Source organism: Entelurus aequoreus, linkage group LG09, assembly GCF_033978785.1.
Source record: "Entelurus aequoreus isolate RoL-2023_Sb linkage group LG09, RoL_Eaeq_v1.1, whole genome shotgun sequence".
Classification (NCBI taxonomy): domain Eukaryota; kingdom Metazoa; phylum Chordata; class Actinopteri; order Syngnathiformes; family Syngnathidae; genus Entelurus; species Entelurus aequoreus.
The window spans coordinates 55,010,664-55,026,171 of NC_084739.1; the positions used below are offsets into that span (position 1 = coordinate 55,010,664).

At 34.8% G+C, this 15,508-nt stretch overlaps 1 protein-coding gene across 3 annotated transcripts in view; it reads right to left on the reverse strand.

The window, feature by feature from the left end:
* Nucleotides 1–433: 433 nt before the first annotated feature.
* ncapd3 (non-SMC condensin II complex, subunit D3) overlaps nucleotides 434–15,508 on the reverse strand; it is a 140,782-nt gene continuing 125,707 nt past the window's right edge. For 2 of the 3 annotated variants that reach the window (XM_062058947.1, XM_062058945.1), the window contains exon 35: nucleotides 434–804. In XM_062058947.1, coding sequence (XP_061914931.1) covers nucleotides 735–804 — 70 coding nt within the window. In that variant the 3' untranslated portion in view covers nucleotides 434–734. The remainder of the gene's footprint in view (nucleotides 805–15,508) is intronic. The other variant, XM_062058946.1, reaches the window with a different exon arrangement.

The following is a 15,508-nucleotide window of genomic DNA, read 5'->3' on the forward strand; positions in this document are numbered from 1 at the left end:
TGTGTTCCCATAAAAAAAAAGTTTGTTTTAAATTTAAAAAAAACCGATATCAACAGACCTTAAGTTGATCTAGAGATTTAGGGTTGAATAAATAATAAAAAAAACAATATATATAACTTATTTTCAACATTTATATGACCGAGACCCTTCCACGTCCCCGGAACCAAACTTGAGGAGAGCCTTAAAGGGTGAAAAAAATCTATATATTGCATTAGCATTAAAAAAAAAAAGAATAGATACTTTTTCAGTATGCAGCTCTGGTAGAAAAAGCTTGGGCACCCCTGAACTATTTTTAAGCTGTCTTTTTTTTTTTTAATATCAAGTTTTAAAAAAAAAACATGGCTCACCGCTAACTACTCTCCTACCTTGAGCTAAATGACATCACAGGAAATTCCAGTCAGGATTTAAATCCTGCCACAGCACAGAGGCAGCACTGTTTGACTTGACTTGAATTTGACTTTTGTCTTAAATATATTACTATTCTACACCATCATTTTTTTACACATAACATGTTGAATTGTGCAAGTGTAAACTTGTTTTTGAATGTTAATGAATTTAATAAGCATTTTCCAAATAAGCAAAACTATTCTCATGACGTTTAAAAAAAATAACATGCAAAGTATGAATATGTTATTTGTAAATGCGATTTACCAAATACAAAAAAGAAAGGAAAAAGTGTGCTGGACAAAAAAAAAATAATTAAAAAAAAAAAATTTAACATGCAAAGAGTTGAACTAAGAAATGGCTTTCTTTTTCTGACGGAGCGGGGACTGCACGTTCCACTGCCTCGGTCCAGGAGAAGTTCTGAAATGCAAAAAGAATATCATCCATCCTCATGACTTTGTCTCAAAAGAGAACCAACAAAAACCAAGTTGTACAAAAACTGACTACATTTTCCCCAAAATAATTTGTGTAAATTCAATTAATCCATTCCACTGCAGTCACCCAAACATGAACTTAAAACATATTTTATAAAGAATAATTACAGTTTAATATGCATAAATCAATGTGAAACGCATATAAATGACTGAAATGCATAAAAAAACATTTAACATGACGTTTACTTGTATTGAACACTTTTGCCAATCACTTTGCCAACCAATCAATCAATGCTGGTGAAGGTGGAGGGAGTGGACAGACTTCGTACTTTACTATGAGCTATTTCTTGAGTTCAATAGTGTTTATTACCTTCTTCATTAAAGTGCTCTTACATGGAACTTTATTTGGTTCCATGGTGGATTATTTTTCAGTCGTATCAATAAATAAAAAAAATACAGAGACTGAATTAACACGTTCAATTCTTTCTTAGGGCACACAATTCCACCCAAATACAGGGGCAATTGGAATAGTTTGTTCCGTAAAATGTTTGGCCATACAATAACCGAGGCGGTACACAAAAACTGGGGGTGTCCCGATATTGATATCGGTCCAATATCCACAAAAAAACAAGCAAGTTTGGATATCGGGTTGCATGTAAAATGTGTGATATAATCTGATAGAAGCAGTCCTAAAGCGTGTTTACTTGTGCAAAGCTGGGCAGCCAGTTAACATCTAAATATCCTCCAATAAACACATAAGGTTGGTCTTTTCTTGTATTTTAGTCAAGTCATTTACGAAAGGTAAACATGGTAAGCTTTAGACTACTAGGAGCTAGCAGATACACAGAAGCTAAGCACACAATAGCATACAACCTAGACATATGTAATAAGTGTCTTTAATTGAACAATATTGCAATCTACAAACCCCGTTTCCATATGAGTTGGGAAATTGTCTTAGATGTAAATATAAACGGAATACAATGATTTGCAAATCATTTTCAACCCATATTCAATTGAATATGCTACAAAGACAACATATTTGATGTTCAAACTGATAAACATTTTTTTTTGTGCAAATAATCATTAACTTTAGAATTTGATGCCAGCAACACATGACAAAGAAGTTGGTAAAGGTGGCAATAAATACTGATAAAGTTGAGGAATGCTCATTAAACACTTATTTGGAACATCCCACAGGTGAACAGGCAAATTGGGAACAGGTGGGTGCCATGATTGGGTATAAAAGTAGATTCCATGAAATTCACAAACAAGGATGGGGCGAGGGTCACCACTTTGTCAACAAATGTGTGAGCAAATTGTTGAACAGTTTAAGAAAAACCTTTCTCAACCAGCTATTGCAAGGAATTTAGGGATTTCACAATCTACGGTCCATAATATCATCAAAGGGTTCAGAGAATCTGGAGAAATCACTGCACGTAAGCAGCTAAGCCCGTGACCTTCGATCCCTCAGGCTGTACTGCATCAACAAGCGACATCAGTGTGTAAAGGATATCACCACATGGGCACAGGAACACTTCAGAAACCCACTGTCAGTAACTACAGTTGGTCGCTACATCTGTAAGTGCAAGTTAAAACTCTCCTATGCAAGGCGAAAACCGTTTATCAACAACACCCAGAAACGCCGTCGGCTTCGCTGGGCCTGAGCTCATCTAAGATGGACTGATACAAAGTGGAAAAGTGTTCTGTGGTCTGACGAGTCCACATTTCAAATTGTTTTTGGAAACTGTGGACGTTGTGTCCTCTGGACCAAAGAGGAAAAGAACCATCCGGATTGTTATAGGCGCAAAGTTGAAAAGCCATCATCTGTGATGGTATGGGGGTGTATAACTTACACATCTGTGCAGGTTTTGGAGCAACATATGTTGCCATCCAAGCAACGTTACCATGAACGCCCCTGCTTATTTTAGCAAGACAATGCCAAGCCACGTGTTACATCAACGTGGCTTCATAGTAAAATAGTGCGGGTACTAGACTGGTCTGCCTGTAGTCCAGACCTGTCTCCCATTGAAAATGTGTGGAGCATTATGAAGCCTAAAATACCACAACGGAGACCCCCGGACTGTTGAACAACTTAAGCTGTACATCAAGCAAGAATGGGAAAGAATTCCACCTGAGAAGCTTAAAAAATGTGTCTCCTCAGTTCCCAAATGTTTACTGAGTGTTGTTAAAAGGAAAGGCCATGTAACACAGTGGTGAACATGCCCTTTCCCAACTACTTCGGCACGTGTTGCAGCCCTGAAATTCTAAGTTAATTATTATTTGCAAAAAAAAAAAAAAATGTATGAGTTTGAACATCAAATATCTTGTCTTTGTAGTGCATTCAATTGAATATGGAATGGAAAGGATTTGCAAATCATTGTATTCCGTTTATATTTACATCTAACACAATTTCCCAACGTGGTTTGTAAAACAGCACATTTGTTAATACAAAACAAGTATCAAATAATTATTATATTTGCATATAGGATGTATTCACTTGACATCACGTCCGGCTCATTAACTATGCAAGGGTCAAAATGGTGGGTCAACAATCGTCATGTTTTCTGGACTGCATTTTGCCTTTCTTGAAAAAAAAAGCCCCATGCTTGAGTTGTTTTAGGCTGTTGGAACCGATCAAATCGCATAAAGAATAAACATTTTTTCAAAGTTCCTTAAAGTAATCAAGAAGGGCGAAAGATTTAAAGATTTTACAAAAGACAAGAAAATCGGCACACACTCCAGTCCATGGGAGCCTATCGAGTCGAAGAACGCACAAGTTTGCAGTGATCACTTTGTTAGTTTGTTTGATATACTTTAAACATTTAGTATTTTGAATTGAGGTATTATCTTATGTGTATTTTATCTTGTTTTGGAATTCCTAAAACACATTTTTGTTACAATGTGTTTCGTAAAGCACCAACACGGCGAGTCTAAATAAAAGACAGCTAATAGTTACGCTTTTACCGAAGGCAGCAATCATAAATGAAGCTTTCAGCACAGACACAATGTTGGGATCTAAAGTTTTATTTTGATAAAGACTGGGAAAAAAATAAATGTGTACTCATAAATGGCACGTACAACAACAATAAGGCAACAAACATTACTGTCAACGCAAATTAAATCACAAAATGCAACCTTAGCTGAGCAAAAATAATGCATGATTTATCTGGGAGAGTCTTGACACCAATTTATTTGACCCAGCCGCACACAAAGAAGTTGTCCACCCCCATGCTTTTCCAAGTTTTGTCGTGTAGAATGGCGTCTGGAGCACCAGATAGTTTGATATGTTTGAGAACGCGACGACGGATAATCCTTGAGATCACGCAACAAATTTTATTTTGATAACGTATAGGAATAAATTTCATTGCATAGTTTGCATTTTTTTCTCGTATCTGCTTTTTAGTGGTAAGATCTAGGCCCCTTGCGTACCCAGATAGATCGCACTCTGTTTGCTGCACAGTAGCCATGTTGGTTTGATGGCCCACCACTTCGTTCACTACCGTTCAAAAGTCACGTAACCGAATACAACCTATTACTTGCACATACAAAGTCACCAAGGCAGAAGCGTACTAAAAAGTATCCAGCAACAAATGTGTCCGCATCATTCAACTTCAGGAGCTTAACTTAATGAATTATTGTGGCCACTAGGTGACACCACAAAAACTATTACTACTCCACTTCAATTTAAAGACGCCATAAGTCCATTCCATACGGTTATTAGTAGTATGATATTTCACCTCTTAAGGCGGACCAAGGAGGCCGCGGGGGATTGAGAATGATTTATGACCCAAAAGAGGGCATGGCCTAAATGTGCCACCTGGTAAGGTGGGGTAGCGAGGGTGACGTCACACACAGTGGGTGTGGCCTAAACGCGCCACTTAGTAAGAAGGCAGAATGGGTGAAATAAAACCGGAAGCAGGTCTACATTTTATACGGCAGCCATTTTGTTTTGTAGTTTTCTTAAGACCACCACCATTTTAATTGTAGTCCTGGAGTCAAAATGATTTATGACCCCTACAGGGACCCCATTTACTAGGGCTGCGAATCTTTGAGTGTCCCACAATTCGATTCAATATCGATTCTTGGGGTCACGATTCGATTATAAATCGATTTTTCCGATTCAACGCGATTCTCGATTCAAAAACGATATTTTTCCGATTCAAAACAATTCTCTATTCATTCAATACATAGGATTTCAGCAGGGTCTACCCCAGTCTGCTGACATGCAAGCAGAGAAGTAGATTTTTTTTAAAAAGCTTTTATAATTGTAAAGGACAATGTTTATCAACTGATTGCAATAATGTAAATTTGTTTTAACTATTAAATGAACCAAAAATATGACTTATTTTATCTTTGTGAAAATTTTGGACAGTGTGTTGTCAAGCTTATGAGATGGGATGCAAGAGCAAGCCACTGTGACACTATTGTTCTTTTTTTTATTTTTTATAAATGTCTAATGATAATGTCAATGGGGGATTTTTAATCACTGCTATGTTGAAATTGTTACTAATATTGATACTGTTGTTGATAATATTCATTTTTGTTTCACTACTTTTGGATTGTTCTGTGTCGTGTTTGTGTGTCCTCTCAATTGCTCTGTTTATTGCTGTTCTGAGTGTTGCGGGGTCGGGTTTGGTTTTGGAATTGAATTGCATTGTTATGGTATTGCTTTATATTATTTTTTTGGATTGATAATAAAAATTTAAAATTAAAATTTAAAAATAAAAATACATTTGTGAAAAATGAGAATCGATAATGAATCGTACAAAGTGAGAATCGCGATTTGAATTCGAATCGATTTTTTCCCACACCCCTACCGTTTACCATGCACACTAAATCACTTTTTTTTTTCTGTCTTCAATTGACAATCTGATTTCTTTGCCAGTCTAAACGCTCCAAAGTGCTTCAAATCTTATCTTTTGGCATCAGATTGAGGCCACATCAAAAGGTAGTCCTGAATCCAATCAACCAATCTGATTTTTTTAGAAGTGACTTCAGTCTGAACTCAATCAGACCTGTATGTGAGTTGAATGTGATTTTTTCCCCGTCAACTTTGGGCAAGCTATGTCACTCGTATGCGCCGGAAAGACGCAGTCGCCAGCGGAAATGGATATTTCATGAAAACACCTGGTTTTAGTTTTTATTTAAGACGACTGAATTTTCGGTGCATCACTTGTCAATAGTGCGCAAATAATAGGCTATACGTAATATGAATATATATATTGATTCCGAAGAAACAGCGATAGTTGAAAGGCCGGAATTGATGCTGTGGCGCATATGATTACATGTGAATTGAAAAATAAAGCTCCCGTAGATCCACACTGTCTATGTCTCCTCTACTGTACAGCCATAAAATGATTAGAACCCTCCCAAATATATTACATTATATACATCCATTCAGATATGATATTACTTTCATTTACTTTCACGTAAAAAAAAAAAAACATTTTTAAGGTATTGCGACTTTTATTTTATTTTGTAGTAGTAGCAACTTCCTCTCTGTCAACTTTCTTTGTTTTCACTTTATCGAAGTGCGCATGCAAGTGACGTCGAAGGCACATTGGAGCCTGGGCGCGTTTACACTGAAGTCTAATAAAAATCACACTTTACTTGCAGTGTAAATAGTCAGCTGGAAAAAATCAGATCTAAAAAAAAAAATCTGATTTGAGCCACTTTAGCCTGCAGTGTAAACTTAGTCATTGTGACCCCTTCAGGCTGAAGTTAAAACTTCCACATTAAGTTTTTTATGCGGTCATCATCTTTTTTTTTTTTTACTATTTATAGCTGTTATACCAGTTTTAATGCTTAATCCACACTCTCAAATGTATTATTTGATGACAGTGATTTATCATTTTTAATTCACTTTATCAATTTTGTTTCAGGTAAATAGTGCATTTACACCCTTAGTTCACATCATTTTAACCCAATTACAAAATTGTGTTTGTATACCACAGCACACCCATGCATTATTTTATGTTACTTGTTTTGTACTACCAAGGCTGTTTTTGTAACAGATATGAGTTATAATAGATATGTATAACTTCAAAAGTTAATTTACTATTTATTTATTTTAAAAGGTATAATTTGTGTCTAAAAAAAAATTAATATTGTCCTTATATTAAACTATATTATCTACTTTTTGTCTTAAAAGTTTATGAACTTTTTTTTGTATTAAAAGTATTGTATTATCTACTTCCTATCTAAAAAAAAGTTAACTATTATGTAGTATAGTGTCTACTTTTTGTCCTAAATAAGTTGCTAAACTATTTTTTTCATACTAAAAGTATGATCTACTTTTTATCTTAAATAAAAGTTTATTTACTTTGTCTTGAATACAAGTATCAAAACGTTTTCTTTCTTAAAAACTATAATATTGAATAAAGGCTGTTTTTATCTTTTAAAAAAAGTTTGAGCTATTTTTAATAGCATTATATTGTCTTAATTAAAAGTTTTTAACTATTTTTCTTATTTTAAAAGTATATTTTGTTTATGTTGGTCCTAAATAAAAGTTAAACAAATTAAAAGTATTATATTGTCTATTTTTGTCGTGAATAAAAGTTTCTGAACTTACTTTATGAGCATTATGCTCTCCTAGTTATTTTTTAATTTGAAATACTTCAAATGGTTTTATAGGTCTTAATCCGTCATTCTTAAAATATTATTTAATTTGTATTTCTTAATTGACTATTAATTTTATTATTTGGTTTGGGTTAATCAATTTATATTTCTTAGAATGAGATTAGTCAAGTATTTGTTTACGTACATTTTTTCTTATTTTAAAAGTATTTTTTTTGTCAATTTAACTCAATACTTGACACTATTTTTAACCCTATACTATTAGCTATAAGACTGACTAAAACATACACAATGTTTAAATTGTTTCCATAGTCTTATAACTACTAGTTTAGGGTTAAAAATAGTGTGTCAACGTTTGAGTTAAATTGACAAAAAAATACACAATGTTTAAATTGTTTCAATTAAAAGTTGACATTCTATTTTTAAAGGTTAGCTATAAGACTAATGAAACAATTTAAACATTATCTGTATCCGTCTACTATTAGCTATTAGTCCGATGAAACAATTTAAACATTATTTTTAACCCTATATTATTAGCTATAAGTCTAATAAAACAAATTGAAAATGTGTATTTTTGAGTCATCCATCCATTTTCTACTGCTTGTCCCTTTCGGAGTCACGGGGGTGCTGGAGCCTCTCTCAGCTGCATTCGTCAATTTAACTCAAATAAAAGTTGACATGCTATTTTCAACCCTATGCTATTAGCTATAAAGCTAATGAAACAATTTAAACATCAATTTTAACCCTATACGAATAGCTATAAGACTAATAAAATAATTAAAATATTATTTGTATTTGTTTACTATTAGCCATTAACTTTAATGACATGGAGTCACAGAACATGCAAAAATATAAATACATACTTAAATTTGGTTGATGTATTTTATTCAAAGTTGAATCTCAGTGTCAGCTCTCTTCGCTTCTCCTCATCGGTCTGGGCGCATAAAAAACAAAAAAAACACATACGCTACAACTATGGCGTCACATTAGTACCAAAAATCCGAGCGCATAAAAACTGTTATCGCGCGCTGATTTTTCACTTCGTGCGCGCGCGCGACACCCTTTTGTGCGCGCGTGGTGCCTTCGTGCGCGCGCGTGGTGCCTTTGTGTGCGCGCGCGGCGCCTTTTTGCGTGCGTGCGGTGCCTTTCTGCGCGCGCGCCGTCTCGGTCTGTGCGCTGTCATGTTTCATTTTGGTACTTTGGGGGCGGGCATGCTTAGACGGCCCCTTCTTTCTGATTGGCTCTGAGCATTTTTCATATGAGCCAATCAGAAGTATAGCAGGGCGGGTCATTGTCAATATGTATCAAGATTTACGGAGGAAGAAGTGGATCAAAAAATGTCGGCTGAAAAAGAGGTAAGTTGAGGGACACACTTATTTACATTATTGAACTGCTTTGGAGTGATTGTAAGGGTACTATTACTAAAACAAATAATAATACATTTTTATTTATAAAACACTTTTCATACATTTAAAATGCAGCTCAAAGTGCTTTACATAGTTAAAAACAAAATGAGAAATAACACCCACACCCCACGAAGACAGTCAAACATGTACATAAAAATAAACAAACAACAACAACAATAATAATAACAACACAATGACAATAGCCAATCACAGGAACCCTCTGGACTTGGAGATCCAGAGGGCTCTTTGAGGAAACACTAGATGATTAAATAAATTGATTAAAAATAATTAAAATACACATCAGGTAAAAGTCCAAAAATAATATGAAATAAGATAAGATATAATCAAACATAAAAATAAACTACAATATAAAAAACTATAAAATAAAATAAAATACAATAAAAGCTGAAATATAAATATAATAAGACCATATAAAAATAGGCTAAGATATGATAAAACATAAAAATAAGCTAAGATATGATAAAACATAAAAATAACTAATACTAATAGAATAATCCTGCACATTGGGCCTAATATTTGTGTATTAAAGTGTTTTTTGAATTCAAGCAATGTAATCTGAAAGATGTTTAAAATATCAACAATTAATGTTAATATTTTTGAAACATATACTTCTCATAACATGATTATCTGTGTGCATGAGAGTGTTTCACTTCATCTGCCTTTTTTTACAACCTACTTGAACTTGTACTTTTTTTTTTTTTCAAAGCCAATCAGAAAGAAGGGGCGGTCTAAGCATACCCGCCCCCAAAGTACCAAAATGAAACATGACAGCGCACAGACCGAGACAGCGCGCGCGCAGAAAGGCACCGCGCGCACACAAGAAGGCGCCGCGCGCGTGCACAAAGGCACCACGCGCCCGCAAAAGGGTGTAGCGCGCGCGCACGAAGTGGAGAATCAGCGCGCGATAACAGTTTTTACGCGCTTGGATTTTTGGAACTAATGTGACGCCATATACAACAGCCCCCACCTCTATCCCACCTGGAACAGCCCCACGCACGCACACATGCAAACAAGCACACACTCGCAATGCCTCAATGTTTAAACAAATGTAAATGTCTACTTTTTTATTATAGTCTATTTTTTAAAAAAATCTAATGCACATTATTTTAAGTATAAACCATAACTTTCACATTCACATACCTTTAAAAAATCCCTAACATTTAGCTTAAAAAAGTAACTCCATTGTGTCATTTAATGGAGCCAAATTTATTGCTACTAAGTATTTTGGCTTTTTACTAGTTTGCTTTATTTTCCTGTATACATGATGACTTAACTTGATGTTATCTTTAATTATATCAAAATAGCAGTAATGGGACGGCGTGGCGAAGTTGGTAGAGTGGCTGTGCCAGCAATCGGAGTGTTGCTGGTTACTGGGGTTCAATTCCCACCTTCTACCTTCCTAGTCACGTCCGTTGTGTCCTTGGGCAAGACACTTCACCCTTTGCCTCTGATGGCTGCTCCCGCCATCAGTGTGTGAATGGGTAAATGTAGAAATACTGTCAAAGCGCTTTGAGTACCTTGAAGGTAGAAAAGCGCTATACAAGTGTAACCCATTTATCATTTAATGTCTAATCCACATAGTGGTTTAATAATAATAACACATTTTTAATTGTCTGTCATTACACTGTAGGAATATTGGTATTTTTCCTCTATTTGGATTTATTTTTTACATGTTTCATTTACATGTTGTGAACTCAAATTGCATTAAAAGTGTATTCTGGCTAGATTTCAGATTGTATTTAGGCTGTTTTTAACTTAAATAACGTAACACAACATCGATAAACAGTGCATACACGGTGAAAAGGGGGGGCTATGTGAAAAGGGTCACCATTATAATCCATCAATACATTTTTAAATGTCAGACAGTATGGCTGCAACGATTAGTCGACATTGTCGACAATCAAATTGTATACACTACCGTTCAAAAGTTTGGGGTCACCCAAACAATTTTGTGGAATAGCCTTTATTTCTAAGAACAAGAATAGACTGTCGAGTTTCAGATGAAAGTTCTCTTTTCCTGGCCATTTTGAGCGTTTAATTGACCCCACAAATGTGATGCTCCAGAAACTCAATCTGCTCAAAGGAAGGTCAGTTTTGTAGCTTCTGTATCAAGCTAAACTGTTTTCAGATGTGTGAACATGATTGCACAAGGGTTTTCTAATCATCAATTAGCCTTCTTAGCCAATGAGCAAACACATTGTACCATTAGAACACTGGAGTGATAGTTGCTGGAAATGGGCCTCTATACACCTATGTAGATATTGCACCAAAAACCAGACATTTGCAGCTAGAATAGTCATTTACCACATTAGCAATGTATAGAGTGTATTTCTTTAAAGTTAAGACTAGTTTAAAGTTATCTTCATTGAAAAGTGCAGTTCTTTTCCTTCAAAAATAAGGACATTTCAATGTGACCCCAAACTTTTGAACAGTAGTGTATTTGTTGACAATAGTCGTAACGTCATCACTTGTGTTTTTCCGGCCGGGAGTGGGTCACTCGCAAAAACATTGCCAGTGATAACATACAAAGTGTGGGAATATTTCCTCTTATTCTTGTTCAAAACATGAATACCTTGCTCATTTTGCAAAGCGGACCTTGTTTTTATGGCACTATATTTGTGATACGTAAGCATTTAAAGTGGAGACATGATGTCGGACATTTGGAGGGAGATGCAGACACAGCCTCTGTAAGAGTACTGTTAGAGTCTACCTTGCTAGCTAGCAAGAGTGAGACAAAGTTCTGTGTAAAATAACTATCATTTTAGCCAAACATGCTAGCATACAACATGATACATCACAATTTCCAGTTTCCCTTTTTAACATGTTCGAAAAGGAGTAGGAAGAAGCAGAGTTTATTTAATCCTACCTCTTTTCTTTTACATAACAGTTGCTAAAACTTTTGTTCACTTCCTGTTCTCAATTTATTGACAATATACTCCATAAATAATCACAATACAAATAAATAATTAATGCTCAGTGAAGTAAGTTACATTTCATATGGTGAGATGAGTAAGATTATTTTGAAAAAATAAATGGTTGGATGGATTAAATAAATTCAGAATGTTTATCATGGTTCTTTTTTTTTGTACTTTGTAAACACTTTAAGTTTGAAGAGTGTCATGAAGTGGATCATATTAGTACATTGTTTGATTGCTTTGCTTAATCCATTCCATAATTTAATTCCACATACAGATATACTGAAGGTCTTAAGTGTTGTACGTGCATACAAATGTTTTAAATTATATTTTTCTCTAAGATTATATTTCTTCTCTTTTTTTGAGAAGAATTGTTGTATATTCTTGGGTAGCAGGTAATAGTTTGCTTTATGTATAATTTTAGCTGTTTGCAAATTCACTATGTCATATAATTTCAGTATTTTTGATTCAATAAAGGGTTTGTATGTTCTCTATATCCAACAGTATGTATTATTCTAACTGATCTTTTTTGTATCACCGTTAGTGAATGAAGTGTACTTTTGTAGTTATTTCCCCATATTTCTACACAATAACTCAGATATGGTAACACTAGCGAGCAGTAGAGAATATGAAGTGATTTTTTGTCTAGAACTTGTTTTGCTTTATTCATTATTGACGTGTTTCTTGCTACTATATATTGTATATTTTTTTACATTAAATTTCCAGTTCAATTTATCATCAATCATTATACCTAGAAATTTGGTTTTATTTACTCTTTCAATTTCTATTCCGTCTATTTGTATTTGTGTTTGACTTTCTTTTCTACTGTTACCAAATAGCATTATTTTAGTTTTACTGAGATTCAAAGATACCAGTAGTCTGTTATTGTCAAACCATCTTTTTAATTTGTTAATTTCTTCTGTTATTATTTGTATTATCTTCTGTGTGTTCTCTCCTGAACAAAACACAGTTGTATCATCAGCAAATAATACTAACTTTAAATCTTTTGTAACTTTACAAATGTCATTTATATAGCGATTGAATAATTTTGGTCCTAGTATTGATCCCTGAGGTACACCACAGGATATATTTAGCGTTGTAGATGTGTGTTCGCCTAGCTTCACGTATTGTTTCCTGTTTGTTAAATAACTTCACATCCAGTTTAAGACTAACCCTCTGATGCCATATCGTTCTAGTTTTTTGATTAAAATATTGTGATTAATTGTGTCAAATGCTTTAATTAGATCCATAAACACTGCTGCCGCACATTTTTTACTATCTATTCCTATGGTAATTTCTTCTGTAATTTCAATTAAAGCCGTCGAAGTTGAAACATTAGCTCTGTATCCATATTGGTTCTCTTCGAGTATTCTATTTTTATTTATGAAACTTTCTAATCTGTTATTGAACAGTTTTTCAATGATTTTAGAAAATTGTGAAAGTAAAGAAACAGGTCTATAATTTGTAAATTGGTGTTTGTCTTCAGTCTTATAAATTGGTGCAACTTTAGCTATTTTCATTTTGTTTGGAAATTTACCTGTTTGAAATGATAGGTTACTAATATACATTAATGGTCCTGAGATCTCTTCAATAACGTTTTTTATCGTTTCCATATCAATTACATTACAATCAGTTGAAGTCTTAGATTTGCATTTTTTCACGATTATTTATACCTAGTGTGTGAATGTGAGTGTGAATGTTGTCTGTCTATCTGTGTTGGCCCTGCGATGAGGTGGCGACTTGTCCAGGGTGTACCCGCCTTCCGCCCGATTGCAGCTGAGATCCAGCTCCAGCGCCCCCCGCGACCCCGAAGGGAATAAGCGGTAGAAAATGGATGGATGGATAACTATTTCCTCCTGTCTCACATTACTGAGGAACATGGAGTTGGGATTTCGCTCTATGGTATCATTATAGTCCTCACTTGAAACTGGGTCTGGAATCCTTTCTTCCAATTTTGGTCCAATATTTACAAAGTAATTATTAAAGCTTTCAACTACTTCCTTTATGTTGTCATTATTTTTGTTTCCGTCTAAGAAGTATTGAGGGTAGTCCCTCTTAGTTCCATGAGGATGCCCCATGTTGCTCTCATATTGTTTTTGTTCCTGTCCAATAATTCACTGTAATATTATTTTCTACATGATCGTAGTATGTTTGTTAGCTTGTTGTTATACTTTTTGTACTTATTTTCTGCCTCTGTAGTTTTTTGTGCTATAAATTTTCTATATAGTGTATTCTTCTTATTACAAACATTTTTAAATCCTTTTGTCATCCATGGTTGATTATTATTTCTCTGCTTTCTACTGAGTTGTCTCCATGGACAATGTTTGTCATAAAGTATTATGAACTTGCTAAAGAAATGTTCATATGCTTCATCAACCTCTTTTTCATTGTACACATTGTCCCAATTTTGCTTTTCTAGCTTAATTTTGAAAGCAATCATCCTCTTCTTTGTGCAAAGTCTTCGAAATTTCCTTTTGTCTTCCATGTTCTTCTTGTAGTTTCCATCATATATTGTGAAAACTGGCAGATGATCACTAACGTCGGTTATAGGTAGACCACTTGTAGTGTTATTATCAAAATCATTGGTAAAATATTATCAATAAGCGTGGCACAGTGTCCTGTGATTCTGCTTGGCTTTGTGATTTTAGGATATAAACAGATGCTGTACATTGTATCAATGAAGTCATCAATAGACTTTTGCTTGTTAAGGTTCAATAAGTCAATATTAAAAAGTCACCACATAAGAAAATTATTTTTTTACCATTGTCCATGTAATTTGCCTTGATCCATTCTTCAAATGTTTCTATACTTGACTTAGGTGATCTATATATACAACTGATAGGGGTGTAACGGTACACAAAAATTTTGGTTCGGTACGTACCTCGGTTTAGAGGTCACGGTTCGGTTCATTTTCGGTACAGTAAGAAAACAACAAAATATAAATTTTTTGGTTATTTATTTACCAAATTTGTAAACAATGGCTTTATCCTTTTAACATTGGGAACACTATATTAATTCTGCCCACGTTAATCAACATTAAACTGCCTCAAGTTGTTGCTCAGATTAAATAAAATGACAAAACTTTTCTTCTACATATAAAAAGTGCAACATTAAACAGTTTCAAGTCAACTCATCATGCTTAATTTATTACAGCATTTGGGAAGCCTGTAAATGGTAAATGGTTGTACTTGTATAGCGCTTTTCTACCCCTTTTTAAGGAGCCCAAAGCGCTTTGACAGTATTTCCACATTCACCCATTCACACACTGATAGCCTTCACCTCAAGCCAGGACTGCGAGCGAGCTGAGCTGCCTTTTATATTTCTAGAAGGTCAAGCTTATAGTGATGTTACTAGTAGTTGCCTGGGAGGTGTTTATTATAATTTGGGAAGAGTCTGCTGCCTGATGCTTACCTGCTAAACGCTAAGCACTGACTACATGCGCTCTGAATAAGCACTGCTGATTGCCTGTTACCGCTCTGAATACGCACTGCTGATTGGCTGTTACCGCTCTGTTTGTAACCAATCAGATGGTTGTGTGGGTGGGACAATGCTGGGTGCTGTGAAGAGTACTGACAGAAACAGAGGCAGAAGGAAGCGGAGGCGGCTACTTAATATGTTCGTGTGGAAACTCGTTCGGTACACCTCCGAACCAAACCGAAACCCCCATACCGAAACGGTTCAATACAAATACACATACCGTTACACCCCTAACAACTGATGAATATGTTTTTGCTTTTTTCCTGACATATTTCAATGGATACATTCTAAGATA